Here is a 27,623-nt window from a genome sequence, read left to right on the forward strand (position 1 = left end):
GTGGAGAGACACATGCGCGGGCCCACATGACGCGTGTCGAGCATGCGACCCGCCGCACGACTTTTTACATCCAACTGTTTTGAATCACTTTCCTTCTTTTTTTAGGGTAATACGATACAATGCATTTTGATTTTTTTTCCTACTTGAAGATGAAGAAGAAATAAATATCTAGTCAGAATAGGGAAAATCAACTAAGCTAGCAAGAAGAGTCGTGGGATGAAAACGAATTTCCCCTGAGATTAGAAAAGGACCCAATCGAAAAGACAAGAAAAGAAAAGAAAGTGGAAAAAGGAGTCGAGCCCTAAGCACCGCCGAACCATTCTCCACTTTCTCCACTCTCACCCAGACCTAGACCTAGACCTAGACCTAGGGTTGGCCACCATGGAAGCACCGCCGCCGCCGCCGCGGCCGCTGGCGATCCCGGACGAGCTCTTCGAAGAGATCCTCCTCCGCCTCCCACCCGACGACCCCGCCTGCCTCCACCGCGCCTACCTCGTCTGCAAGGCCTGGAGCCACACCGTGTCCAGCCTCAGATTCCGACGCCGCCTCCACGAGCTCCACGGCACACCCCCCGTGCTCGGCTTCCTCCACAACTGGGAGGACGATTTCATCCCCCGATTCATCTCCACCACCGCATCGTCCTTCTACCTCGCCGCCCCGGACTGCCTCACCTGGCGGGCCATCGACTGCCGGCACGGCCGCGCCCTCTTCTTCCCCGAGGAATTTGGTGATCAGGAACAGGAAATCCTCCTGTGGGAGCCAATCACGGGCGCCCAGCAGCGCATACCGGCGCCCCCGGCGTTGTGCGACAATTTCTCGACGGCTGCCGTGTTGTGCGCAGCGGACGGGTGCGCCCACCGCGACTGCTTCGGTGGTCCTTTCCGCGTGGTCTTCCTCTTCGACGTCCTGATAGACGAGGACGAGGAGACCCACCTCATATCGGCCAGCATATACTCGTCCCAGACTGGCGCCTGGGGGGAGCTGACCTCGGTTCACAGCAACATCGACTTCTCCTCGGAATTCACAGAAAGCTACAGCGTGCTCGTTGACAGATCGGTGCTCTACTTCATGTCTGACGGCAACGCCAACAGTGCGTTCGTCGTGGAGTATGACTTGGCAAGCCATGACCTGACTCTGTTCGGCCTACCGGACACATACTACGGCCATGCATATAGCCTCGTGCTGGTGGAAGATGGTGGAATCGGAGTAATCCAATGCTTGGATAAGCATCTCAAATTGTGGAGAAGAGAGGCCAGTGCTGAAGCAGGATGGGTGCTGAACCGGGTCATGTGCTTGGAAAATTTCATTCCAATGAATGCTTTCTTCCATAGAGTGCAAGTGTTGGGCTTTGCTGAGGAAGCAAATGTCATTTTTTTTAACACGGTTGCCGGCCTGTTCACAATAGAGCTACGATCAGGGCATGTGAGGAAGGTGTGCAGTGATCGAGGCTTCTGTAGTTTGATCCCAGTTGTCAGCTTCTACACTCCTCTACCTCGAGGCAAGCACCCGAATTAATCTGCCGGCGTCGAGACCTAGTGGGGAGGCAAGTGGTGAGGAGGGGGGAGAGGAGGAAAAAACAGTGGATCAGGCACAGCAATTGTTGAACAAGGGGTCCGATGCTACCAAGGAAGTTGACTTTATCAACACCTTCGAATACGTCAACCATGACCTCGAGATCAGGTTAGGGCACTATTCTTGAACTCGCCACCTATTCCGAGCCACGCTCAAGCATTTGTCTGGATGGCATTGTCGAAAGAAACTTCTATCTAGTTCAGTACTCTTTTACAGATCAGCTGGTAGTTTCCATGTCTCCTTTCCTTAGTTTTGTAGTTAGGAGATGGGCGTAGAACGGCATTACATGTTCTACAATGAGGTGGTTGCCAAGTGATGTTTATCTTTCTTTTGGTCGGTGCAAGCCCTACTGTGCTGGAGTTTGTGCGGCTAAGTGAGTCGAGTTAGCATTAGTGTTATTCGATAGCAATACTATAGAGTTAGGACTTGCATCTTTTGTCAGGATATGTGTATTGAGCCATGCATTTAATCAAAGTGCAATTATTGGAGTGATAGATGTTATCCTATTTCTATTTGAGAAGAGTTATATGCCTCTGGTGCTGGCTTATTGTAAATATCTCATCGATGTGCCGTTTATTTTTATGGTATGTACTTGTTAATTCTGTGCAAACACTAACCAGTTGTTAGAAACGGAACTCAACAGAACATAAAGCAACTTGGGTCATTAAAACAGATGGTGGAATAATTGTAGCTGTGCTACAAAACTTTGATGCCCTTTTATTATTTGTAACCTTAACAATTACATACTGAAAATTTATGCCCTTGTTTTCACCTAGGGTTCCGTGTTATGGAGAAGGTGCTCTGGAGGGAGCTCGCACGCTCAACAAATCTGGATGTGCCTTGCTACCCAAAGATTCTTCAGCTGATGTTCCCAAGAGTGCACCAAGTTTATGCCTTTGTTTTCACCTAGGGCTCCCAGGATTTTGTGAATGTACAACCAGGAGAGATGATGCCGGGAACTCGATGACCTCTGAAAGCAATGTTGAGGATGATCCACCTTTGGAGGAAGGTGAGTCTGAATAATGTACTGTATCTGTATCTCATTGTTCCTTCCTTGGGACCATTGTCGGTGCCAGGGCTGCACCATTTTGTGGTGAAATGCATAATTTCCGCTGAGGTTGTATTGTTCTCTAGGCTTTGTATGAAAAGATTTCTCAAAAATGTTGTCAAATTAACTCAAACCACAATTTTAACGTGGAGTTGTGATTCACCCGAGAAAGTCATATTATCCACATAAACAATGGTCATATACTGCTGCATGTGTGTTTAGACTTGGAACTCAATAGAACTTATATCTTGAATTTACACCATTATTCTGTAAGGGGTCATTTAATTTTTACTAGTGTTGTTATTCAGTTTTGTAATATGGATAATTGATGATGTTGGAGAAAACAATAGGCTTAATAATGTGCTTGTTTTATTGGTTGGATCATATTTTCAAGGTGTATGCCAGCTACTTGCCTTATAAGTTCATATATATACTTATTTAGTTATTTTTATCTTTCTTACCATTGGCGGCTTCATTATTTTTTGTTTTTTGCAGTTAACTGTCTAAACTGTGTACTTGTATCAGGTAGATTTTGCTGCATAAAAGTTACTTTTATAGCAATCATGTGTTACAAATTTACATAATAATGTCAATATCCAATGGCTGTTGGTTGTGTGCTATGCTAAGGAGAGGCTCTCAGGCAAGATAGAAGAGCAATTCTTCTAATTCTTGCTTGCTTTATTGATTTATTCCTCACAAGGGTCCTCTTTATATAGAAGCCTAACAATCCGATTTAAGTAAGAAATCATGAATATCCCAACTTGTCTAAGGCTCAATCTAAAAGATATATTCCTAATTTAAATGTTAAACTCCTATCTGAGAGATCATGGAATCCTCTCCCTAACTTGGTGCTCTGTGGGCCAACTAGATGTACATAACGTTATCAGTGCTACAAAGGCAACTTGTGTATTCCATGTACATACATAACAATGAGATGATGCAGACAGCCAAATAGACGTACATAACTTGGTGCTCGGTGGGCTAACTAGACGTACATAACATTATCTTTGTTACTATCACCTTTGGAGATACTTACTGTGATTGTGTTCTCATATATGCCTAGTACGATAAGGGTATATCCCAAATTCTCACTGAAAACTGAACTGTCTATCAGATTGCTGTCTGCAAGTCAACATGTCCTCTTTCGCTTGTTCTTCAGAGCAACAGCAAGAGGAAGAGGAGAGGAAACGTCAATACAAAGAAAAGTGAAGAAGGTAAATGCAACAGTTTGTGTATATTACTACCTTGTTTTACAATTAGTTTTGTGTTGCACATGAGAATTACTGTCAACAGTCCATGGGCTGTTCAAAATCATTAGAATTCATAATGATTGGATTTAAATGGTTTCAGAAAGTGCAGGCTGGCCATAATGAACCTGAGGACATTGACCCTGGTGTTGTTGCTATGATGGGTTTCCGAGGTTTCGGCATGTCGAAGAAGTGAATACTTTCAGGTGGTGTGTCTTTTCGTCGAAGAAGACATGGTCGTCGGCTCGTTGCTATATGCTCCTGGTTCTCGCGATTGTGCCAGCGAGACACAGCTGTCTGATGCAAAGCTTAATATTGGAATGATGAAACTCTGTAATGAATGGTGACCTTTGTGCTGTAAATTGGTGATCATCTGAGTAACATTTCATCTTTGAGAAACATGATAACTATGGGCTGCATATTTCCTCGGTCACAAGAAAATACTCCATTATCTTATAGAAGTGGAGTAATTAGCAGTTGAAGTACTCTGTTATTTCTCAAGACCCGCTTCTTCTACTGTCACCACTTCTCTGTTTGAAAAATGTTTGAAATTGTTTCATTTCATAGTGTATGCATTATCTTATAGCTGCTGTGTGGGGATTAATCTCCTAGGACTTGAAAAACTATATGCATTATCTTTCACTTTGTGTGCAATGATGCTTAATTAGCATTGGAATGGTTGGCTGTTCGGTAAATGATATGCTTGCCTGTTGGGATAGTATTCTTCTTTTCCAGATCAACATTTGTAATTTGTATCTCGCGTAATTCTGCATCCTAACAACTTACAGGATGTTTACAGTGTCAATATTTCCTTTCATCCGTGGCATAACCATCACTTGCTAAAAAACAATTGATTGCTACATAGTATTACACAGTACAATGTTGCAAACAAGCTCAGTGTCTTAAAATTCACAGACTAAGCAAAACTAGAATGAACGCACCTTGTTTTTTGTTAGGCAAGACTTAAAATGCTGACCCCGCACATGTCTACCTATTTGCATCACATGAATTATGGAATCTGAATAAACGAGAACAAAATTAAGGTGGCAAACTGCACAATAGACGAACATTGAGATTTTGGACGAAGCAGAAGAGGTCTAATAGAGGCCGAACTGGGACCTTCCCGGATACGGGGACGACGTTGCGAGTGACTGCAAGCAGCGAGGTCTTAGGCGGTGGCAACTGAGCGAGGTCTTAGGCGAGGCAACTGATGGCATCAAGAGTTCAAACTTTTGCCTGGAGGTTGCTTTGAAAGCTCTTCCAACAGGTTTGAGAGCTACTCGATTTTCGTCTCATATTTCTAAACAGTGTTGTTGTTGTGATCTTAAGGAGGATGACATGCATCTCTTTTTTTGTTGTGCTTTTGCGAGAGCATCTTGATTTTCTCATCCTTGGTACCTCAGAAGTGATCTTCTAACTAAGAATCATCTTTCTATGCAAATTGTTATTCATGCTCTGCTCAATATGAATCACCCCTATGCATCTATATCTAACATTTTCAATTTTTTTTGGTGCATATGGAAATCTAGAAATGATTGCTTATTTGCTAGAAAATTTTCTCTTCCTCGTCAGGTACACATTGCTGCTTCAGCTTTGGCTGAACACAATAATTACTTACATAATTCAGTCCATGATGATAAGCAAACTGATCAGCTTCTTACCTCTCATAACATAAGTACCTTACCTCAATAGGGCTGCACTGTTAGGACAGATGTTCTCATTTCATGAGCTAAAATTTATTCTGATGCCACTTTCAATTGTTCGAAGATTCCAGGACTTCTACATGGAATAGCAGCTACTGGAGTTGGAGTGTTTCTCTTTTTTTTTGCAGGATCAAGCTAAGGTCAATGTGCAAATTCAAACTTCCACCCAAACACAAGCACGCCTCTTCAAGCTGAAGCCCTTGCTTTTCTTCTTGCAGCTCAAGTTGCTCACAGGCTTCACATTTATAGGCCTACTTTCCTCACGGATTGTCTCTCGTTGGCAAAAGCGACAGCAGAAAGAAGTGTTTTGGCTGATTCTACCCCTTGGTTCATTAGGAAATATCTTGCTAATTTTTTCTCTCTTACTAAAGATCTTCAAGCACAGGTGTTTCATATATCAAGAGAGATCAATGGCATAGGTCACAACGTGGCTCATCAGGTTCTTAGATGTTCCATAGAACCTGACATTAGTTGTTTTGCTTCACCTCATACAAATAGGACTTGCCATGTAGTTTCCCTCCTTCCCAATATCAATTTTCAGGGCTATGTACTTCACGCTGTAAGATGTTATTGAGCTGAATAAAAGTGTTGGCGCTTTGTGCGCCTTTCTCTGTTAAAAAAAATGGATTCATCAACAGAAGAAAAAAGAACAAGAGGTAAATACACCAGAAGTCATAGAACTTGCATGCGGCGGTCAGTTTGGTGCACAAACTTGTAAAATACGTATTTCTGGTCATCTAACTTGTCGCCTCGTTCATATACGGTGCTTCCCATTATACCCAGTCGTATCCATACGCGCGCCAACGTGGCAGGGCCACTGTCAGTGGCTGAGGCCGGTTTGTTGTCAGAAAGGACCCTTACATTCTATTAATTTATGCAGAAAATCTTCAAATAAAATGAAAAAGTAATGGAGAACAGGATGGGATTTCAACCAATGACCTGCTACCCTTCGCCTCGCATAGAAAACCACTAGACCAACTAACGTTTGATGTGTCAAATATACAGTTAGTGCTATTTATTGAACACGTACCGCACTAATTAAAATAGAAATCAAAACGACAAAATTGTGTGCCGGAAAGGAGAAGCCCCGGTTCGAAATATTTTTTGAAATAAACGCAGGAGAGCTGCGTATTTCATTGATTAGAAGGGGAGGCGAAGGAACGCCGAGTACAGGGTGCAGGCTAACGCATTAGCTTGCGGAAAAAGAAATTGAGAGAAAGCAAAAAGAGGAAATAAAGGGGCTACTCTCGCAGAGTTAGATGCCGGCCTCCTGCCAGCGCCCAGTCGCTTGCCTCCGATAGCAGGAGATGCAAGACTTGCCGCGGCGAGCGCTCCGTGCCGCCGCCAAAAATGCGCATGTTACGCTCCTTCCAAATCCACCAAAATACTAGGAGGGCAACCGACTTCGCCAGCTTCCGAGTGGAAGGCGTGCGGCTCATGCTGCTTATCCAGTCGATTCATGGCACATCCAGCGTCCATGCAGCCGGATTTAGTTCCGGGACTGCGAAACGGTGCGCCACCATTTCCTATAGCCGACGCGCCCACGGGCATTCCTTCATGAGATGCACCGATGTCTCGAGGTTCCGCAAACATAGCGGGCAAAAATAGGAATTGGGCCAATGCCGGGCAAGTAGGCGGTCGGCTGTGAGGATCCTCCGTTGGGCGAGCAGCCATGCAAAGGTACGGAGTTTGGGCGGAGCCCAAGCTTTCCAGATCTCCTGACACAGTGGGAAAATAGTGGATCCGATGAAGAAAAGCCTATACGCGGAGGCCGTCGTGTAGACGCCATTTTCTGTTAGCCTCCAGCGGAAGGAATCCATGGTGCCAGGGGAGAGCGGCTGCCGGGAATTGACACACGCCCATAGCCTTACAAAGGAAGGCAACAGGTCGGTGGTCACCCGGCCACGGAGGTCTTGAATCCATCTGCTCCCTAACAGTGCCTGACGCACGGAGCGCACCTTGCGTCTTGAGACCTTGAATAGATCAGGGGCGATCACGAGCGGCGCGCCCTCGGGCAGCCAGCTATCGTACCAGAAACTGACTCGGTTGCCATCCCCAACGGTGACCGCACATGCCGCCGCAAACATATGTCGTTCCGCAAGTGTCACTGGGACCGGTAAACCCTGCCAGGGGACGACGGAGGTCCTTTCCGCCCAGAGCCAGCGGAGGCGGAGCGCCATGCCAAACCGCTCCAGGTCGACGATACCGAGCCCGCCAAGATCGCGCGGGCGGCAAACGCGGCTCCACACAACTTTGCAGTGCCCGCCATGGCACACCTCCTCCCCACGCCATAACCATGCACGCCGTAGTCGATCCAGCTCCTTACGAACCCATGGCGGGAGCGCATAGACGGCCGACCAGTATATGGTGAAAGCAGTCAGGACGGAGTTGAGGAGAACCAGTCTACCAGCAAGGGTGAGCAGCCTGGCCTTCCAGCGCGCCAGGCGTGTGCGGAGCTTGTCCAGCAGCGACTACAGGTCCACTTTACGCAAGGTCCGAAGCGACAGCGGCAGCCCAAAAATTTGCAGGGAAAGCTCTCAACCCTAGCCCTTAGAGGTGAGATCACGTCATGCACGTCCAACTGCTCGCACCTTATGGGGAGGACGACACTTTTCTCGAAGTTTACCTTAAGCCCGGAAGCCAGGCCAAAAGCAGTAAGAATGGAGCGGAGAGCTGCCAGCTCGGTCTTCACGGGGTTGAGGAAGAGAGCAACATCGTCGGCGTGGAGGGAAGCCCGCAGCTGCGGCAGCCGACCCTGGAGCTTGGAGATGACCCCTGTGTCCACTGCAACATCGAGAAGCCGTTGGAGGGGCTCCATGGCGAGGATGAATAAGAACGGTGACAGAGGGTCACCCTGACGCAAGCCGCAACAGTGGATTATGGGCCGGCCAGGCACCCCATTGATCAGAACACGCGACGAGGAGGTGGCAAGGAGCATGGAGATCCAATCGCACCATCTCGGACCAAAACCTCGAGCACGGAGCATGTCAAGCAGATATGGCCAGGAGACGTTGTCGAAAGCTTTGGCGATGTCGAGCTTGACGAAAAGCATGGCGCGCTTGACACGGTGGAAGTGGTGTGCCATCCCTCGGGCGAACATGAAGTTGTCCTGGATGCAGCGGCCTTTGATGAACGCAGACTGGGCCGGGCCAACAAGTTCGTCAATCCGCCGTGCGAGACGCATCGCAAGCACCTTCATGAACAGCTGTCTAGCTTGACTAATGGTGCGTTGGTTCACTCGCGATACGGTCATATCGTTCTGGAAATCAAAGATCTGCTTGGTGGTAGGGAGTTTTTTCCATAAAATATTAGTAGACTTCAAAATAGAGTTGTCGATCATCTGGCGAAATATAGCCAGTCCGAACGAGCTACGGCTGTGTGGCTTGATTCGGCTCCACCATGTATCGAGGACATTTGGCCCCTCGACTGTAACTCTATTCATATGTAATGAAACTCCCTTTACCTCCGCAAAAAAAATCAAATAATTTTTGTTTGATTTCGAATAATTAAATAAAATCTAGATAAAAGGAAATATAGTGTAAAATGAATGTACGTAAATTTTTGGGACAAATCAACTATTTTTTTCAATTAGAATATTTCTAATTTTAAAATCTAGATAAAAGAAAATATAGTGCAGCATTAATGTACATAAATTTCTTTGGACAAATCAACATCATTTTTTTGAGTTTGAATAATTTAAAAATTGAAAATTAGATATACGAAAATATAGGTCAAAATGAATGTACATAGTTTTTTAGGACAAATGAACGAAATTTTTGTTTGAATGTGAATTATGTACATAAAAGAAAATATACTTCAGAATGAATGCATATAGGTTTCTTTTGGACTGCGCCCTCAAGCTCGAAGCGGGATTACCTTGTCTCCGTTTTGATTTTACTTTAATTCGCGTGGTCTAGTTATATAAAGATAATTTTTTCCGTTAAATGCAAAGTTGCAGTTGGTCTGGTGGCTTTTATGCGGGGCGAATCATGGTCGGTTGTGGGTTTAAATCCCACTGTGTGCAACAATTTTTTTACTTTTATTTGAGAATTTTCTGCATATAAATAAATAAAATGCAAGGGTGCTATCTGAGAAAAAAACAGTGCGTACGAATTACCACCACATCAGCCACTGACTGTAGGCCCCATCACATTGGCACCCGTAATGATACAGCTGGATACGGTAGAAAGCACCGTATATAAACAAAAGGATAAGTTAGATGACTAGAAACACGTATTTTACAAGTTTATACATTAAACTGACCGTCGTGTACAAGTTCTGTGACTTGTGGTGTATTTCCCTCAAAGAACAATTATAGTTAGTGGGCAAAACAGTCGAACCATTCTCAGTTCCGTTCCCATCTGGTTGAGCCGAACCATTTCCCATCCGCATCCGCACCCAAACCCAGCCAACGGCCACCATGGAAGCACCGCCGCCGCCGCCGCTGCCGGCGCTCCCGGACGACGTCGTCGAAGAGATCCTCCTCCGCCTACCGCCCGACGACCCAGGCTGCCTCTTCCGCGCCTCCCTCGTCTGCAAGGCCTGGAGGAGCGCCGTCACCCATCCCCACTTCCGCCGCCGCTACATCGGGCTCCACCGCCACCGGGCGCCCCCCGTGCTCGGCTTCCTCCACGACTGGGAAGACGAGCGCATCCCAGACTTCGTCCCCACCACCGCCCCGCCCTTCTCCCTCGCCGCTCCAGACCGCCGGTTCTGGCGCCCCCTCGACTGCCGCCACGGCCGCGCCCTCTTCCTCTCCGACCACCTCCAGGAAACTCAGGAACTCCTCCTGTGGGAGCCAATCACGGGCGCCCTTCGGGGCATACCGGTGCCCGCGGCGTTCAGGTGCCGGTGGCCGACCGCGGCCGTGTTCTGCACAGCGGACGGGTGCGACCACCGCGACTGTGCGGGAGGTCCCTTCGGCGTGGTCTTCGTCTTCGCCGTCGATGACGAAGACGAAGAAGACTGTCACGTTGTCACATCGGCGTGCTTGTACTCGTCGGAGACTGGCACGTGGGGCCAGCTGAACTCGAGGCAATACGAGTTCACCATGTACTTTGAGCATCATTCCAGCGTGCTGGTTGGGAGGTCTCTGCTCTACTTCCTCTCCGACGGTGGGGTGATCCTGGAGTACAATTTGGACAGTGGTGAACTGGCTGTGTTGGACACACCACCTGAGGATTACGGCAGTGGCCCCGAAAGATTTAACCTCATGCTGGCGGAGGACGGTGGACTGGGGGTTGCCGAAGCCATTGATTTTCAGCTCATATTGTGGAAAAGGGAGGTGAGTGATGGCACTGATGCACGATGGGTGCTGAGCCGGATCGTCGATGTGGGTTTCTTCGATACAGGCACACTTGCTCCAGTGTTGGGCTTTGCAGAGGGAGCAAATGCTATTTTCGTGAAAACTGTTTATAATCTCTCCATGATCGAGCTGCAGTCGGAGCAGGCGAAATGGGAGTGCGATAATCATGGCTTCTGTAATTTGATTCCAGTTGTCAGCTTCTACACTCCACATTCTAGGCTCCAAGTGCCAGGGGGTGAACACCACGGCCCAGTGCTGCGGCTGAACCTACTGAGGAGGGATGGTCAGCAAGGGGCATGGGAGGAGAAATCACTAGAATGGGCGCAGGTGCTGTTTGATAAGGGGTGCAAGGCTATCAATGAGAAGGACTTTGCCAACGCGGCTGACTGCTTCAAACATGCTCTCGAGATCAGGTTTGGGTTCTACTCCCAAACTCCACTTGTTCTCCTAACTAGACATGCTGCTGTAGCGTAACATATGGATAGTCTGTGGGAAAGAAAACTTCCAGTTAGTTCATTGTTCTTTTCATGTGTCCATAGTGGCTCTGAGCCTTTTGACATTTGTAGCTACCTTAGTAGGAGTCTTTGTTGTTATGTTTGGAACTTCTTTAGGTCTAGTTTAAGGTGTTTATGGGTTTTTGTTTCGATTGCAAACACATGTTGTGAGTTTCCTGTCAATGCGTTGAACTCGCTCTTCCCTTTCCCCTTCCTGGATCTTTTTCCCGTACTGATGTATTTCCGTTATGTTTATAATGGAAAGGGGCAGAGCCCGGTTAAGAAAAACTACCTTAGTAGTAGGATTTAAGATGCTCTAGGACAATGTGGTTACCGAGGGTGGTGTTTTGGTTTCATGTATTTGATAGTGAGCACAATGGTGTGGATGTTGGTGTTCCGAGGGGTTAGTGAGTCCTGTTAGCCAATATGACCTGATAATAACACCTTGGAGTAGGGCCTAGCATATTTTATTGTGATGTCTGTAATGCGATGAGAATTAAATCAAAGTCCAAGTGCTTCAGGGATAGGTGTTGTCCTATTTGATCGCTGTGCAGTTCATTTATATGGTTCCTCTTCCTCAGATTTGTACTTCATAATCTATAGAAAGGCACTAGTAACTATAAAAGACAGTCGACAGAACATAGTTAACGCCTTGTGTCATTAAAATGGTTTTGTTCTACTTCAGATTACATGTTTATGTTATAACCTTGACGATGATGCATCGGCAAATTTACGCATTGTTGTTTTCACATAGGGTTCGACATTATGGAGGCCTTGCTCCTGAGTGTGCTAGCACATTTTACAATTATGGAGGTGCCTTGTTATGCAAAGCTCGGGAAGCGACCAATCCTTCAGGTAGTGGTTTAAAGCGTGCACCAAATGAAGAATCAATCACACCCACAACCAGCACAGATGATGCTGGGAGCTCAGAGGCCTCTGGTAGCAGTGTTGAGCATGCTCCACCTTCAAGGAAAGGTAATTATGAAGAAGGTATACTTTCACCACTATAGGTTGAAATATATTACTGTATTTTGCATTATTCTTCAGGTTTGTGGAATGGTCTTTTAGAGAAAGCTGCAGGATTAGTTGACCCCACAACTTTAACATGGCACTACTACTGCCCTAGGCACTCAGATACACTGAAGGATATTATTATCCTTTTTTAATCTATATACTCTAGTTGATAAGACAACTGGTTGCAATAAGTTGTCATCGTCTGTTCATGCCTAAAGAAGAGTATATATACCTAATAATTAAACTTTTAATCAGTAATTTGCCCATGCTAATGCAAAGTACTAATAGTTTGGGACTTGGAATGTTTTCGCTAATATTATATGATCACAGTATACTAAGTGAGGTGGATCTTGTATGCATCTCATTGCTGTTTGTTTCTTCTTGGGCTGTGTGCATCCTCGATTCAGAGGCCCGGAATAATAAAACTCTTCCGTTTTCTAAAGGAAAAAAATACTGTTTTTCTTCTTTCAATAGTACGTGCTGATATAGTTGTTGGTTAGGGGCAAACTTGCATGGCAAAGGTCAGAAGGATGGGAACATGACAGGCGATGGAGATGATTCTGATTTGGATCTGGCCTGGAAAATGTTGAATACTGCAAGGGTGATAGTTGCCAAGAGTCCAGATAAGACAATGGAGAAGGTTAATATATTGAATGCTCTAGCTGAAACCTCCATGAGAAGAGGTAATCTCAGCTATCTCAGTTACTATGTGTTAGGTTGGTGAATGGTCATTCAAGGCCTCACATTTGATTTTTCGCTTTTGTAGGGGACAGAGACAGATCAATTGATTGCTACATCGAAGCTTTAGCGATCTTGGAACATTTGGTTAGGCCTGACCATTTTCGAATTTTCCAGCAGTATCCTCCTTGTGGTGATAATAGTGTCAATCACTCTGACGTATAAATCAGCATATTAGGTATGGTTTCAAATAATTTGAGTTAACCCAAATCTTGCACGGGTGCCTTCACCTGCTGAAATCAACATGTAAGTGTGCATTTGGGGACGAACTATGATCACTAGAGAAAAATGCCAGGTAGATAATGCTGGTCTATTGTAATACTTTTGTCTTTCAGTTTGATTCATCCGTTGTTTATTACCTTAATTCAGTTCTAGAAACGTCCACATATGTTTTGCCTTGGAGTTAGCATCCAAGGTTGAGGATGCAATCCCATATTGTGCAGAGGCTATTTCAGTAGGCAAGTGGCGTATGCATAATCTGATAAATGCCAAGGAAGCTTTGTTGTCTGATAAAGGACGCTCAGGGAAGTCGACTCTAGAAGATGAGATATCTTACCTTGCTAGAATGTTGGGTCGACTCCAGAAGAAGGTGCACAGACTGGATTTTATTCATGTTACCAATTTGGTTCTGCTCATGAATCCGGTAGTGCTCTATGAACGAACAAGACCTTTTTCCTTGCTTGTGAGGAACAATAATAACATCTCACTTTATTGTTTTGGTTCAGCTTGAAGAACTGGAGCAAGCAATGTCAACCCCAAGCGACATTATGAAGAGGGTGGTCTCACAGGCAAGTCATGAGCAGAATGTTAACAATACTATGGCAAGAACTGCATCTTCGACTTCACAGATGGCAGGATCAAACAACAGCGTCCATTCCCCAACTATGTCTCCGGCAGCAGCAAGAGGAAGCACTGGAAGTAGCTTAACTGACTTTGAGATTGTTGGCAGAGACATGAAACGAGCTAATGACAAGCCGATCTCCGACGAACCTTCTCAAAAAAGACTTGCAGCAGATGATTCACCATCCGTGAATGAAATTTGATAGCAGCTAGATAGAAATTCTGAAACTGCCGAGATATCCATGGGACGTTCTAACAATGTTCATGTTCCCTCAGTATTTGACCTGGTCACTAGGTGTTCTTGACATTAGCACATAATAACTGATGGATCATCAGTGGCTCTCTGCAGTGCGATACTCATCCTTTGTTTCTAGCTGTTTTGCAGTGATACCTTCGCCATCCATCACCTTCCATTGTATATCTGACTCTAATTTTTGCCGTGCTCCGATAAATCTTCCGTTGTTTGCTCCTTACTGATGGCAGTCGTATTTGTGAAACCATTTTGGACGTTACGTTTAAAATGTAGTACTCCCTTTGTAAACTACTAGTATAGATTGTTTAGGTCACCTTATATTAGTTTACAGAGAGAGTACTTCTTAAGCAAAACTCATATTAATTTATTATGTTTTGCCTTACTTAGTTAAATTGATCAGCTAGCATTATATGCCCCTTAGAGGTAGTTTTTGCAAGTCAGACATCACTTGAGAAACATTTATATATGATCTACGTGTTGTATCGGTTGAAGTAAAACATTTGGATTTTCTACTGTTTGAAGAATTTTCTGTTCTTATTAATTCTGAGAGGCAGGGCTAGTAGTGACGATTAGTATTTTCTGTCCGAATGGAAATTAATATGTACATCTCTTTTGGAACATCAACAATTACTCCCTCCGTCTCATAATATAAAATCGTTTCTCAATCTTTTTGTTGTCAAAAAATAGAAGATCGTTTTTCAAGCTATAGGTGTAGTTATTATAAAAAGGGAATATCCTTTGCACGCCAGCTTCTTGGATCAGAAAACTAGAATGTAGCAAATAGATCTATAACAATGATCAATCGTTTATAGATTACCCATTACATCGTTGCAAGCAAATGCAGCTCAGATCTCCTTGTTCATTATATTCTTCACCACAGCACCTCCCTTGCATACTTGCTCATGTATGTTGATGATATTATTATCACCGTCAATTCCCACCTCACCTTCAACACCATCATTTACTCCCTCAAGAAGGAGTTCTCCATGTCGGATCTCGGTAATCTCCACCACTTCCTTGGCATTAATGTCACTCCGAACCCGTCCGGTTTATTCCTAAGTCAACAATAATACACATTTGAGATCCTTGACCATGCCAACATGCTCCAATGCAAACCGGTGTCCACCCCCATTGATACCACCTCTAAACTATCTACGGCAGATGGCCACCCTCTTTCCAACCCTACCTATTATCGGAGTTTGGCCGGGGCTCTACAGTACCTCACCCTCACTCACCCGGATATAGCCTACGCCGTTCAACAAGTCTGCTTGTTCATGCATGAGCCATGTGATACTCATATGCAACTCATCAAGAGAATACTTCGGCACTTGCAAGGCACATCACACTATGAGATTCAGTTTTACAAATCTTCATCCAAGGATCTCATAGCCTACACCGATGCTGATTGGGCCGGTTGTCCGGATACCCGCAAGTCAACCTCGGGATTTTGTGTATTTCTTGGTGCTAACATCATCTCATGGTCATCCAAGAGACAACCAACTGTGTCACGCTCTAGTGCAGAAGCGGAGTAGTACAAACTGCGTTGCTGAATCTTGTTGGCTACGACAACTCTTGCATGAGCTCAAATGTCCACCATCCAGTGCAACTGTTGTCTATTGTAACATCATAGCGCATTATATCTCGCATGCAATCCCGTTCAGCATCGAAGGACCAAGCACATTGAGATTGACCTACATTTTGTACATTATCGTGTTGCTCTTGGCGAAGCTCGGGTCCTCCTCCATGTCCTCTCAACTTCGCATTTTGCAGACTTGTTCACTAAAGGACTTCCGTCGCAGATGTTTCATGGATTCAGGGCCAGCCTGAACGTCCTACCACACGGAGTTACGGCTAAGAGGGGGTGTTAAACTGTACATTGTACACTTTGTAACGTTGTATTGTACTAGCTTAATCCACTCCTATTTTGTGAATTTGAACTAAAACCATGATGAGTAATTTGAAACGGAGGGAGTAGGATCTGGCAATGCTCGTGGCCTGTGTGCCTCAATTCTAGGAGCGGTTGCTCTCTCTCCCTCTCCCGCACGCTAGGAAGGAGAGCAAAGAAACGGAAAATTGAAGCGCCGCCGGGAGACTTGCACTTGCACGCTAGGAAGGAAGGAGAGCAACGTGGTCCCGCACGCGAGGGCAGATCGGCTACGACAAACAAGGAAACGGAAACCACGTACGTATAATAATAGTATAATAGAGAGGAGGCCGAGGCCTACCCGAGTCTAACCCAGACACCGCCCCAATAAATCCCCGGAACACTCTATCTATCTAGCCCAACACGCACGCACGCACGCACGCAAAGAAGCTCCCGTCTTTCGATCGCTCGCTCGCTCTTCCTGCTCTTAGGGTTTCGTTTCGTTTCGCCTCCCAATCCTCCCATCCATCGATGGCGGCCGAGGAAGGCGAGAAGAAGATGATCACGCTCAAGAGCTCGGACGGCGAGGAATTTCAGGTCGAGGAGGCGGTCGCCATGGAGTCGCAGACCATCCGCCACATGATCGAGGACGACTGCGCCGACAACGGCATCCCGCTCCCCAACATTGACTCCAAGATCCTCTCCAAGGTCATCGAATACTGCAAGAAGCACGTCCAGGCCGACTCCAGCTCCTCCACCTCTACCGCAGCCGCCGCCCCTGCCGAGGACCTCAAGAGCTTTGACGCCGAGTTCGTCAAGGTCGACCAGGCCACCCTCTTCGACCTCATCCTCGCTGCAAACTATCTCAACATCAAGGGATTGCTCGACCTTACCACTATCGGACTCGCGGGCTATGCCTACGGCCCAGTGCCGTCGGCATAAGTCCTTTGCCGTCGGCATAGATCTATGCCTACGGCTGCCGTCGGCATAGCCCCGTCGGCGTAGATCACGTCAGCGTAGATGTGTCAGACCGTCGGCGTAGTATAGCCGTCGGCATAGGTGCATATGCCGACGGCCGTGGGATAGCCGTCGGCATAGTTTAGCCGTCGGCGTTGTTTTCCGTCTGACGGCAACGGACGGCGCCGTCAACAGCGCTGGCGATTCAGGGGACGACACGTGGCGCAGGTATGCCGACACGTGGCGCGGCATAGATGGAAATCTATGCCGACGGCCAAGCCGTCGGCATACCTGCGCCACGTGCTGTCCCCCGGCTTCTCCTGGCGGCAGGGCTATGCCTACGGCAAAGCCGTCGGCATAGTTTTTCATATATGCCTACGGTTTTGCTGTAGGCATAGATGTGCCACGCGGCAAGCCCTGGTAACTCCTGGGCGTATATATGCCGACGGCTTTGCCGTAGGCATAGTTTTTTTTTATTTCCCCTGTTTTCTCTTTTCCAATTCATTTGACAGCATTTCAAAATAGAACAATATGAAATTATGCAGAAATATGACAATTCATCATGTGAACATACTCAAGTTCATCTAAACATACTCAAGTTCACCATCATCATCTAAACATACTCAAGTTCATCACATCATCTAAAGATCATCACCGATGGAAGTTCATGAACATAAAAGTAGTGCAAGACATGAAACATGATAAAAGTAGGAATATGAAAGGCATGGCACGATGGCCACATGCACGGAATCATCAAGCAAGAGCACCTCCGCCAAAACCACCACCTCCGCCATAACCACCACCACCTCCGCCAAAAGCACCACCTCCGCCAAAACCACCACCACCACCTCCGCCAAAACCGCCATCGCGACCACCACCACTCTGCCAGATCGGAGTGACTGGGGTCGACGGAGCAGGAGTCGAGCCACCGGTCCCCTACATGTTTCAGAAAAGATTCTAACGGTAAATATGATATGATAGTGTTTCATGAACGAGAACTAGTTTGCTAGTAGTTAGGCAAATGTACTAACCGGACCATCACTGCCTAGTGCCACCCATTCATCGAACGTGGGCACGTGTGGGGGTTCTCCCGCAGGTGGTGGTGGGGGTCCCATTTGTGGTGGATCCGTGCGGTTAGTCCAAGACGCCAACATAGCCTGAATGTTAGTTAAACAAGCAAACTAGAAGATCAGAAGGAATGAAAGTGCAAAAATTTAGGTTGGTTTTAAGAGGGCAAAACTAACCGTCATCATCTGACGGTTGTAATCATCGTTTGCCTTCACTCGTTTCAAGTACTCCCGCACCTCGAGTTTCCGGTAGTATACTTGCCAGACCGTTGCCGACATGATCAAGGGCAAGACTCCGGAGGAGATCCGCAAGACTTTTAACATCAAGAATGACTTCACACCCGAGGAGGAGGCGGAGATCCGCAGGGAGAACCAGTGGGCTTTTGAGTAGATAAGAGTAGCATCGAGGCACTGCTGCGTCGAATTAATGCTTAAGTATTCATCTTTTTTCTAATGAGACTTTGTATGCCTATGTTTCACCGCTGCCTTTTCTATGTCATAATCGTTATTCTGAAGCCCAAACATCGTTATATCCTAAAAATAGTTGTGGTCAGTGGTCATTACTTGTGAAACTGAATTATTATTTGTCAAGTGGATGTTTCGCTTGGTAACATCATCCTTAGCTGATTTATGCGTGTGATTTGAGATATTTTCTGTTATCTTGAAATAGCCTTATTGTTTCCGATTTTAGTCTACTTATTTGCTAAAGATCTGTCGAAATCATTTTCATTTGGCTTCAGGTCGAATTTAGTGACCGTTGGATCATTGTCACGAATCTCAACGCAAGCGGGCGCGTTTTAGTTGTGTTTCTTCGGGTTACGGGTCTCCACTCTTCACCCCATGTCATTTCGTCGTTTTTGCTAGCGAGAGACAAGCATGGCCTCCCTCCGACGTCCGTCCGTACTCAGCGCCGTTAATTACCCTCCAATGTTTTCGCTCCGGTGGAAATCCTGCACTGGAACACCTACGCCCATGAGCTGGAGTGGAGTTTTTGTGCGCTTCATTTGTCTTTAGTGTTCTGCGTAACTTTTGGGTGTTTTTCATCAATGGCGTTAGTATACAAGTGTATGGGGGCATTCGGCAGAAATGATTTTTGCACAGGGGGATGCTATTAGTGTTCTTCAGTCCCAATTGTCTGCGTGAATTTTGCTAGGCGAATGGGAGCTGTTGCACTGCTAACTTAGGCTGCCATTTTGAGCGTAGTTGCTTCTAGATATTCAATCAAAATCATGTTCCAAAATAACTGACTAGTACATACATATAGTGTGGATATTACATGGTGATTAGTTTGTTCATGGCAACGAGAGAGTGGTTAAGGTGATTGGGAGGAGTGATTGGTGGTGGACATGTTGGTTTAGTTTGATTTTCTGAATGCTGGCTTGTTTCTCATCAGTAGTCCTTCTCATTGGAGCTAGATCTCATCTCTGTATGATTGTTCAGTTTATCATTGAAGTATTTGTTCACTTAGTCCTTCTCATTGGAGCTACATCTCATCTCTGTATGATTGTTCAGTTTATCATTGAAGTATTTGTTCACTGACTATGGTTGCATCATTTTTTAGTCGTAGTAATTTTTAACGGCAGAACTAAACAGAACACACCAGGCCCTCTCTTAGTTTCTTTTTCTTAAGTCTCTCGGCTCCCTAAGTTTTATGTTTAAGTTTATCCTTATTCCTCTGTCCTTTTTATTCTTCTCGAGTAATCAGTATTCTTTCTTCAGTTTTGTGTTCATGTTCATAATAAATTTCTATTCAGTGTTCTTTCTTCATCATAGTAGGGGAAAAAAGAATTGATTATCTCAGTTTTTCACTTGTTCAGCATCATTGCTTTCAGAAAGTTCAGTAATTTCAAATTTAGTTGCCAGAAGGGGCAGGCTGGCCAGTCTGTGGACATTGACCCATAATGTTGTTGTTGTCATGGATTTTGGAGTGGACGTGAAGGCTGCTTCAGGTGGTATCTTTTCATCGGCGTGTGGCTGCTGACGACATGGTCGTGGGCTCGTTGCTATATGCACCTTGATCCGAAGATAGCGAGCGCCAGACACAACTCTATGATGCAAAGCTGCGGGAGTGAGATTTTGAAAAGAAAATGTTTGTAACGCAAGGTAACTTATTATTGTAGTGACCAGACTCTGTGATGAATATGTTACTCTGTAATTCAGATTCTATGATGCAAGTCTGGATTGTTTTCTTTAAAAGATTTCATTTCAGAGTAAGTAAATGGCATATGCATTGTAGCTAATTCTAAAATGCAGCGCGGGCCATTGGGTGAAGGATATGTTTCAAGGCAGGTAGTGTACTCTTATTCCCAAATCAACATTTGTTCCTGGAACATAGTAACAATTTAATTAGTTTCATGAAAGGCGATTTTTCCTGTACACAGCAGTAGAGTGCTGTGCAACAATTGAACAATATGTGCTCCCTCCGTCCCAAAAATTCAAGAATTTTGGGACGGAGGGAGTATTAGGTACAATCATTTTAATTTGTTTGGCAAGCGTAGCTGGTATGTCGGTTTGCTGGGTGTCATCATCAGCAAGGAGCTCTCCCCTGGCTCACTACACGGGGGTACCTTGTCTTAAGCTCACTTTCCGGCGGCAGCTCCATGGAGTACCGTCTGTGACTTTGGTGAGCACGAGGAGGACAGCGTGGGGCCTTTGCTTCGGCGTGCACTGTCTGCCCCTCTGTGGCGCTGCTGACATTGGTGGCGGCGGAGAGAAGAATGTGGTCCGCAAAAACCGAACCATGGAAATAAACCACCCATGTAGCAATCCCAGTCGGCACGGAGGCATGGGCTCAAGCAGTCAGACCGGGGAAACAATTCAAATGAGTAATTTCTAATTTGTGGCACAAGTTTACTTAAATTAGGTAAAGATGTGAAAGATCTTCTAAATGGGTTAATTTCTATCACAATCATGAAAGTTGGAGTAAAAATGGTATTAATTAATACCGCATAATGTGGTTATAGAAAACTGGACGGCCGCTTGTTGAGTGTGGATGTCTAGGAAAGATGAAACCAGTGAAGTGTCTGACCCCACTTGGCAGGAATGTGCCGAGCTGGTAGATATGTGATGTGTCACACGCGGGGAGCTCCATGAGTGCACGAAAATAAGAAAAATATCATAGAGGATGCATGAAATTTTCCCATGATGTTCAAAATCATGTTAGAGATCCTTAAATTCATACGAATTGAGTTATTTTGTGGGGATCTCATATGATCTCTACCAAACTATCCCTTGCTCAAGCGGTCATCTAAAAGGAGAGAACTCATACGGATTGTGAAGTCGGAACCGAATTTCGTTCAACTAAAAAAAACGGACTTTTGTTTTAAAAAGTAAATTCCAGATCCAAAGCAAAATCTCGTTTCACCTGGTTGAGCCCCACTTCATCAATTCGTCATAATTCCATAGAAGACCATTTAATCAATGTTATTTTGCTAATAATTCTTATCTAATAATATACGTAGTAGATAGTAGATGATGTTGCTGAATGCAGAAAATGCTTTCATTTCTCAAAAAAAAAACTTGTGCCATGGGTTGACCATATCTTGAACTTTGTGTGGTGCCACATGCCAGTCATTTGCCTTCTAAATTTATATAGGTATATTTAATCTTTCTTACCAATACATCTGGAATAGCAATGCCCGTTTGAACATTCATGGATCTATCTAAATAGTGTACTTGCACAAGGTAGTTTAACTACATAATGTGAATAGTTGGTGTAAATTGAACCGATGTACTATCATGATCATGCTAATACGATTAAGTTGGATCATTTAAGCATTTGTATGCATTTCATGTTGCTATTTCCCTATGAGTTTTTTAATAGAATGAATATTCAATAGTTTAATAAAATTGATGGTCATGCATTGATTTGTGTTTTCTTCCTATTAGGGTAAATGTTGCTAATTGTTACTTTTTTTAATAAGAGTGGTAACAAAGTCGTTGATTAGAGTAAACTCGAATGGCAACAACAGAAACAATAAAGGTACTATACACAACCTTGGGGTTGTAGGCAGAAGCTTCAAATGTGGTAACGTCAGGTCTTTGCTGAACCTTCTCCAAAAGAGTAGCAACAGAATTGTTCACCTTCTGTGAAATGTGATTCAACGCTCTTATATGTTTCTACTGCATGTTCGTGTTGCCTCAATGGTCAGTGCGCATCTGTTGATCTGTGTACAAGTAACCAGATAAATTTGGTGCCATTCAACATTTGATCTGTTAATTTTTTTTGTCAATGCCATTTCTATATGGCATGTTCAATACCGCATCGCAATGTTTGCCATGCTATGAAAAGACCACCATTATTTTGCTCATCTGTTAATTTTGCACGTTTTTGTGCGTGTTATGAGATGTTGCTGTTACGAAAAACTCATGTGTTACATTTTGTCTCATTCAATGCATTCTGCTACCATCACATGCCCCTTACAAGGGTTCGGTTTTCTGTATATACCAGTTGTACTAACATCTTAGTCTGCTGACATGCGCTGCAAGTGCTAAGCTGATGGGTCAGGCAAGCCGGATTTTTCGTCAGTCATCAGCGCCTTCAGTAGGATCATTTTCTGCTCTGCAGTTGGGTAACACTTTTGCATGGTATTGTAGTTTAGACTCCATGCTAAACTTTGACAAGAATCAAGGCACCAAACTGGAGGCTTTGGCACCTCAAAGAATGACGTTCAACACTTGGTCTGAAGATACCGTCGCAACTAGGATTCTATTCGTATGATGCAAAGCTGCTGAGTGGGGATTAGTCTCATAGGACTTGAAAACTCTTTGTGACTGCTACACATAGTTTCTGTACAATGCTGCTTAACGTTGAATGGTTCAGGGTCCGTTTGTGGTTATGTACAATAATGTTCCTATTACTGAAACATTTCATCTCTTAGAAATAGGATAAACATCATCAACATATTTGATCCTCTACTCTTCTTTCCTTTCTATGTGAATCTATTTTTGATACTCTTGGCAGCAGTTCTCTGTTTGTGTTCAAAACATATTTGTGAGGAATGGGCACTACCATGTAATTGTATGGCTCATTTGGGCCATTCGGGAGTATATAAGTATTTATCTTCAAAACGGCATACCTAATTAGTTTTGCTAAAAACAATTGAGCTACCTGTAGTCTGTCGTGGATCATCAGAAAACTACAGGCCTAACAACAGTGGTACGGTGGCTCTGTTATCAACATTGTGCTGTAAATACTTTGCATTTGTTTGGTCATGTTTCTCTCCATCGGAAGATAGTCATCAGTTGTCTTTATATGCATGTCTGCAGGCCAAGAGCTTTATCGTTAACCATTATCCACAGAAATGGCGGATCAGTACTTCAGTTCATTACGTGCAAGCCCTATCATTCTCTAGAAAACCGCACTGGCCGCCTATGCCAACATGGACCAATAAGATGGTGGTGTGGGTACCTTACTATTTAAGGTGCCTCCTTTCTGTGTATATAGTATAGATCTGCAACTTTTCTATGTTTCTACTTTCATAACGTTGCTCTCAAGATGGATTTCAGCTTGGTTGTTTAGGTGTAGTAATTTTCAGAACTTTCGTGTTGATCTGAATAGCTGATGCTTTCACTTTTTGTTCTTGATCTTGATCACACTGAGAAAAGGAAAATCACCTTATTTGACAATTTAAGTGATGGAGAGAGATTCTTGAACTTCAACTTCAAAAACATCTTATATTAAGGTACAGAGGTAGTACATTCTTATCCAACTTCCACATGCTCGACGAGATTTCTTTTTACCTTCAGTTCATGGTATACATACGGGGTTTTGGATGTGGAGTTTGCAAAGCTTCGTTGAACGCAGAACCGTTTTTCTGTTAAATAGTGCTTAATCATAAAATTTACAACACCTTGTTTCAAAGGAAGTTTGCAAAATACTTTAGATCATAAGTTCATAACCACCTTGAGTAGTGGCGGAGTTTGAGCATAATCCAAGAGGAGGCCATTACCTAGAGGGGAGAAAATTAATAGGGAAGAAGGGGCCAATCTCTAATTTAAACACTAGTTAGGCCTAATATATAGCATATTCTTCAATGGATGCAAAACTTAAGGGGGGGCCATGGCCCGTGGTGGTCTACATGAAGCTCCGCCATTGACCTTACATATAGAAACAAATGGGCATGGAAGATCAACATTTTTCGAAGTTAGAAAAATGATGACATACATCATGCATGGGTGTCCTTGCGGATGTGCTAACTTTGATCTGATTGGGCTCTTGGCCCAGTCAACAATGGCTTGAATCCTGTCGGCGATATTTTGGTTGTCTTTGTTAGTTTCACAGGCTCGGACGACCACCTGCGGGTCTAGTTTTTTGTGTGTTAGTGGCGGCTCGGGGGAACCCTAGTCCCACCAGTCGCTGGCACTTCTCGTGACGGTGCGACTCCTCTCCCTGCCCAGCGGCGGCGCGACTTCGATCTGGTGGCGGCGATGCTTCGATCTGGCAGCGACGGCGCTGCTCGCGATGGGTGTGGTAGGGTGCTCCGCCCGGTGGTGTGCCCTGGCTTGCAGGGATGGCTTGGGCTGTTGATCCCTCCAATTTGATCTGGGTTGGTTGGTGGAGCTCGACCCAAAGCTACGGTCGACCGTGTGCCTCGTCAGCTGATGCGGTCTACTACCGTGAAAACAATGGCGGTTGTCCTCGTGCTCTTTTTGCATCATGGCAATGTCCTCCTCGATTTGGTCATCGACGTGTTCCGAAACTGCTGCCGAAGATCCTGCCCAAGATATTTGGACCGGATAGAATTCGGTCGTGCATGCCATATCAGCCTATGAGGTTCCATGACAGCGTGGAGCGGAGCTCTATTGTTTGTTGACACCATGGGACATGTCGGCTTCTCAATTTCTATGGCGTAGACAGCTGTGGAGAAGGTCATGGTGGTTGAGATGAGATGACCGGTTAAACGGACGGAGCCTTCGAGGCGATGGAGTCAGCTAGGTGTTTGATAACTCTTAGGAGCAACAGTGTCAAATGGGGGCGGCAACACTGGAGGAATTAATTTTTGGTGGTGCTCCTCAGGGTGTCGAGCCGTGACTTTCAGGGTGAAAATCTAAGATCACTACTGGAATCAGATAATTTGCCATCTGCCAGCTCTTTGCCGTCTGCTAGCTGACGGCAAAGAAGCTCTTTGCCATCAGCTACCAAAAAGCAGACGGCAAAGATCAGGCTGACGGCAAAGAAGCTCTTTGCCGTCCGCCAGATCTTTGTCGTCCGCCAGCAGACGGCAAAGAATCTTTGCCGTCAGCTGGCAGACGGCAAAGAGAGAGGTGGCCCCCACCCCCCGCCCGTTTGGGAAAAACTTAACGGCCCACCTCTTTGCCGTCCGCCAGCAGACGGCAAAGAGGCAAAAGGGCGGACGGCAAAGAGGGGCGGACGTCAAAGAGGCAGTATCTAACGGCCCGTACCCCCTGCCCCTCTCTGTTCTCTCCTCGCCCCGCCACCACTTCCCACCCCACCGCCGCCGCCGCCACCCGCCGCGCGCCGCCGCCTCTCGCCCCCGCAGCCGTCGCCCCGTCGCCCCGGCCCCCCGCCGCCCCCGCCCCCCCGCCGCCCCGGCCCCCCGCGCCCCGCCCACCGCCCCGGGCCCGGCCCCCCGCCGCCCCAGGCCGCCCCGGCGCCCCGGCCAGCTCCTCCACCGCCCCGCCCCCCTCCTCCACCGGCCCTGCCCCAGGTGAGCCCCCCTCCTTTTTTCTGTTTTTTTCTTTTTTAGTTTTAGTTTAGATTTAGTTTTAGTTTTAGTTTTAGTTTAGTTTTAGGTTTAGATTTAGTTTTTTCCTTTTTTCTCTGTTTTATTAGTTTTAGGTTTATGTTTAGTTTAGATTTAGTTTTTAGTTTTAGGTTTAGTTTAGTTTGAGGAAAGAAGAAGAAGAAGAGAAAAAGAGGAGAGGAGGAGAAGAAGAAGAGGAAAAAGGAAAGGAAGAAGAAGAGGAGGAGGAGAAGAAAAAAGAAGAAGAGGAAGAAGAAGAAGAAAAAAGAGGAGAGGAGGAGAAGAAGAAAGGAAAAAGGAAGAAGAAGAAGAAGAAGAAGAAGAAGAAGAGAAGAAGAAGAGAAGAAGGAAGAAAAGGAAGAAAAGGAAGAATAGGAAGAAGAAGAAAAGGAAAAAAGAGGAAACCCCGACCCGACACGGCACCCCGACCCGACACGGCACCCCGACCCCGACCCGGCACCCCGACACGACACCCCGACCCTAGACCCCGACCCCGACACCCCGACCCCGACCCGACCCGACACCCCGACCCCGAGCCTGACCCGACACCCCGACCCCAACACGGCACCCCGACCCCGACCCGGCACCCCGACCCCGAGACCCCGACCCCGACACCGACACGACACCCCGACACCGACACCCTGACACCACACCCACCCTTACCCCGACACCGACACGGCACCCCGACCCCGACCCGGCACCCCGACCAGACACCCCGACCCTCACCCCGACCCCGACACACCCGACACCCCGACCCCGGCCCCGACCCGACCCGGCACCCACCCGACACCCCGGACCCCGAACCCCGCACCCCCCACCCGACACCCCGACCCCACCGACCGACCCCGACCCCGACCCCGACCCCGACCCCGCACCCCGACCCGACACCCCGACCCCAAGACCCCGACACGGCACCCCGACACCGACAGGACACCCCGACCATCGACACCTCCCGAAAAGGTGTTCTTTGGCCTTCCAGAGGCCGACGGGGTCATATATTTGTGAATTATTAGTTAGGTCATATATTTTTCGATTTTGTTATGAAAAACATCATATATAATTGTGTTGATCGTGTAGTTTTAAATGTGCAGTTGTTTCATCGCTGCGAGGTTTGGTGTTCGACGACCTCGCCGTGCGTTTGACGAGCTCTGCCCCTTCGTTCGTGGGTGAGCACAAATGACAAGTCCTCCTCCCCCATTAATTATTTGATCTATTCCGATGAAACTTGATAGCTAGCTATATATGTGTCTTGAATCATCAGTATGCGTAACCAATATGTGTCTCCCGTTCGAAAGCGTCATAGTTATAAATATGCATGCATTTGCATATTTATAACCTTGATTCTTTCGAATTGTCCAACGCTATCCATGGACAGCCCGAGTATGTGTAGATTGGGTTCGTTTTTCCATATGCTTTGCTCCGGATCCGACGCATATATTTCGTCAGTGCCTCCCCTGTTGTTCTCCGGGTACACATCCTCTCTGTTTATTGCAGAGACGTGTATCAGGAGAACAGCGGGGAGGTGCTGCCGAAATTTTGCGTCGGATCCGGAGCATAGCATGGGAAAATAAACCCAATCTACACATACACGGGTGGGATTAGGACCTATCATTACCTATTAGAGTGTAGGTTGCATGGACGTAATAAAATTGACAAAGTAGATCAACTGACGAATATATACATGGTGAATTACAAAGTTTCTATTTGCTAACTTAGGCGCCTCTGAGATGGTGTGTGGATCGGATGGATTGTTGGGAGGTGTTGGTCGATGAGTGGTGCTCACAACGATGGCTAGCCCTCCACAACGAGGCCAAG

General features: G+C 46.0%; 2 protein-coding genes, 1 long non-coding RNA gene and 1 pseudogene across 8 annotated transcripts; 3 read left to right on the forward strand and 1 right to left on the reverse strand.

The window, feature by feature from the left end:
* The first annotated feature begins 332 nt into the window (after window positions 1–332).
* LOC125554336 lies at window positions 333–4,426 on the forward strand (annotated as a pseudogene).
* A 5,510-nt stretch (window positions 4,427–9,936) lies between these two features.
* On the forward strand, window positions 9,937–14,441 carry LOC125553000. 3 transcript variants are annotated; one of them, XM_048716720.1, is made up of 6 exons: window positions 9,937–11,288; window positions 12,124–12,359; window positions 12,884–13,066; window positions 13,150–13,240; window positions 13,497–13,764; window positions 13,847–14,441. In XM_048716720.1, the coding sequence occupies exons 1-6, from the start codon at window positions 9,991–9,993 to the stop codon at window positions 14,162–14,164; spliced, it is 2,394 nt and encodes a 797-aa protein (XP_048572677.1). In that variant the 5' UTR covers window positions 9,937–9,990; the 3' UTR covers window positions 14,165–14,441. The 3 variants fall into 3 exon arrangements, with proteins under 3 accessions (XP_048572677.1, XP_048572680.1, XP_048572678.1); XM_048716723.1 differs by having other exon boundaries at window positions 13,497–13,710; XM_048716721.1 differs by having other exon boundaries at window positions 12,124–12,344.
* A 1,349-nt stretch (window positions 14,442–15,790) lies between these two features.
* On the forward strand, window positions 15,791–18,493 carry LOC125554337 (SKP1-like protein 1). Of its 4 annotated transcripts, none has more exons than XM_048717910.1 (3): window positions 15,791–15,802; window positions 16,637–16,993; window positions 18,368–18,493. In XM_048717910.1, exons 1-3 carry the CDS (start codon window positions 15,791–15,793, stop codon window positions 18,491–18,493), a joined length of 495 nt encoding a protein of 164 aa, XP_048573867.1. The 4 variants fall into 4 exon arrangements, with proteins under 4 accessions (XP_048573867.1, XP_048573870.1, XP_048573868.1 ...); XM_048717913.1 differs by having other exon boundaries at window positions 16,637–16,973; window positions 18,363–18,493; XM_048717911.1 differs by having other exon boundaries at window positions 16,637–16,968; window positions 18,358–18,493.
* Window positions 17,879–18,339, reverse strand: LOC125554338. Its single transcript, XR_007304371.1, has 3 exons — window positions 18,280–18,339; window positions 18,067–18,192; window positions 17,879–17,971 (listed from the first exon to the last, which is right to left on the reverse strand). It is a non-coding gene; the product is annotated as an uncharacterized LOC125554338 (long non-coding RNA).
* Window positions 18,494–27,623: the final 9,130 nt, after the last annotated feature.

This window comes from Triticum urartu, chromosome 4 (genome assembly GCF_003073215.2).
Source record: "Triticum urartu cultivar G1812 chromosome 4, Tu2.1, whole genome shotgun sequence".
NCBI classification, from domain to species: domain Eukaryota; kingdom Viridiplantae; phylum Streptophyta; class Magnoliopsida; order Poales; family Poaceae; genus Triticum; species Triticum urartu.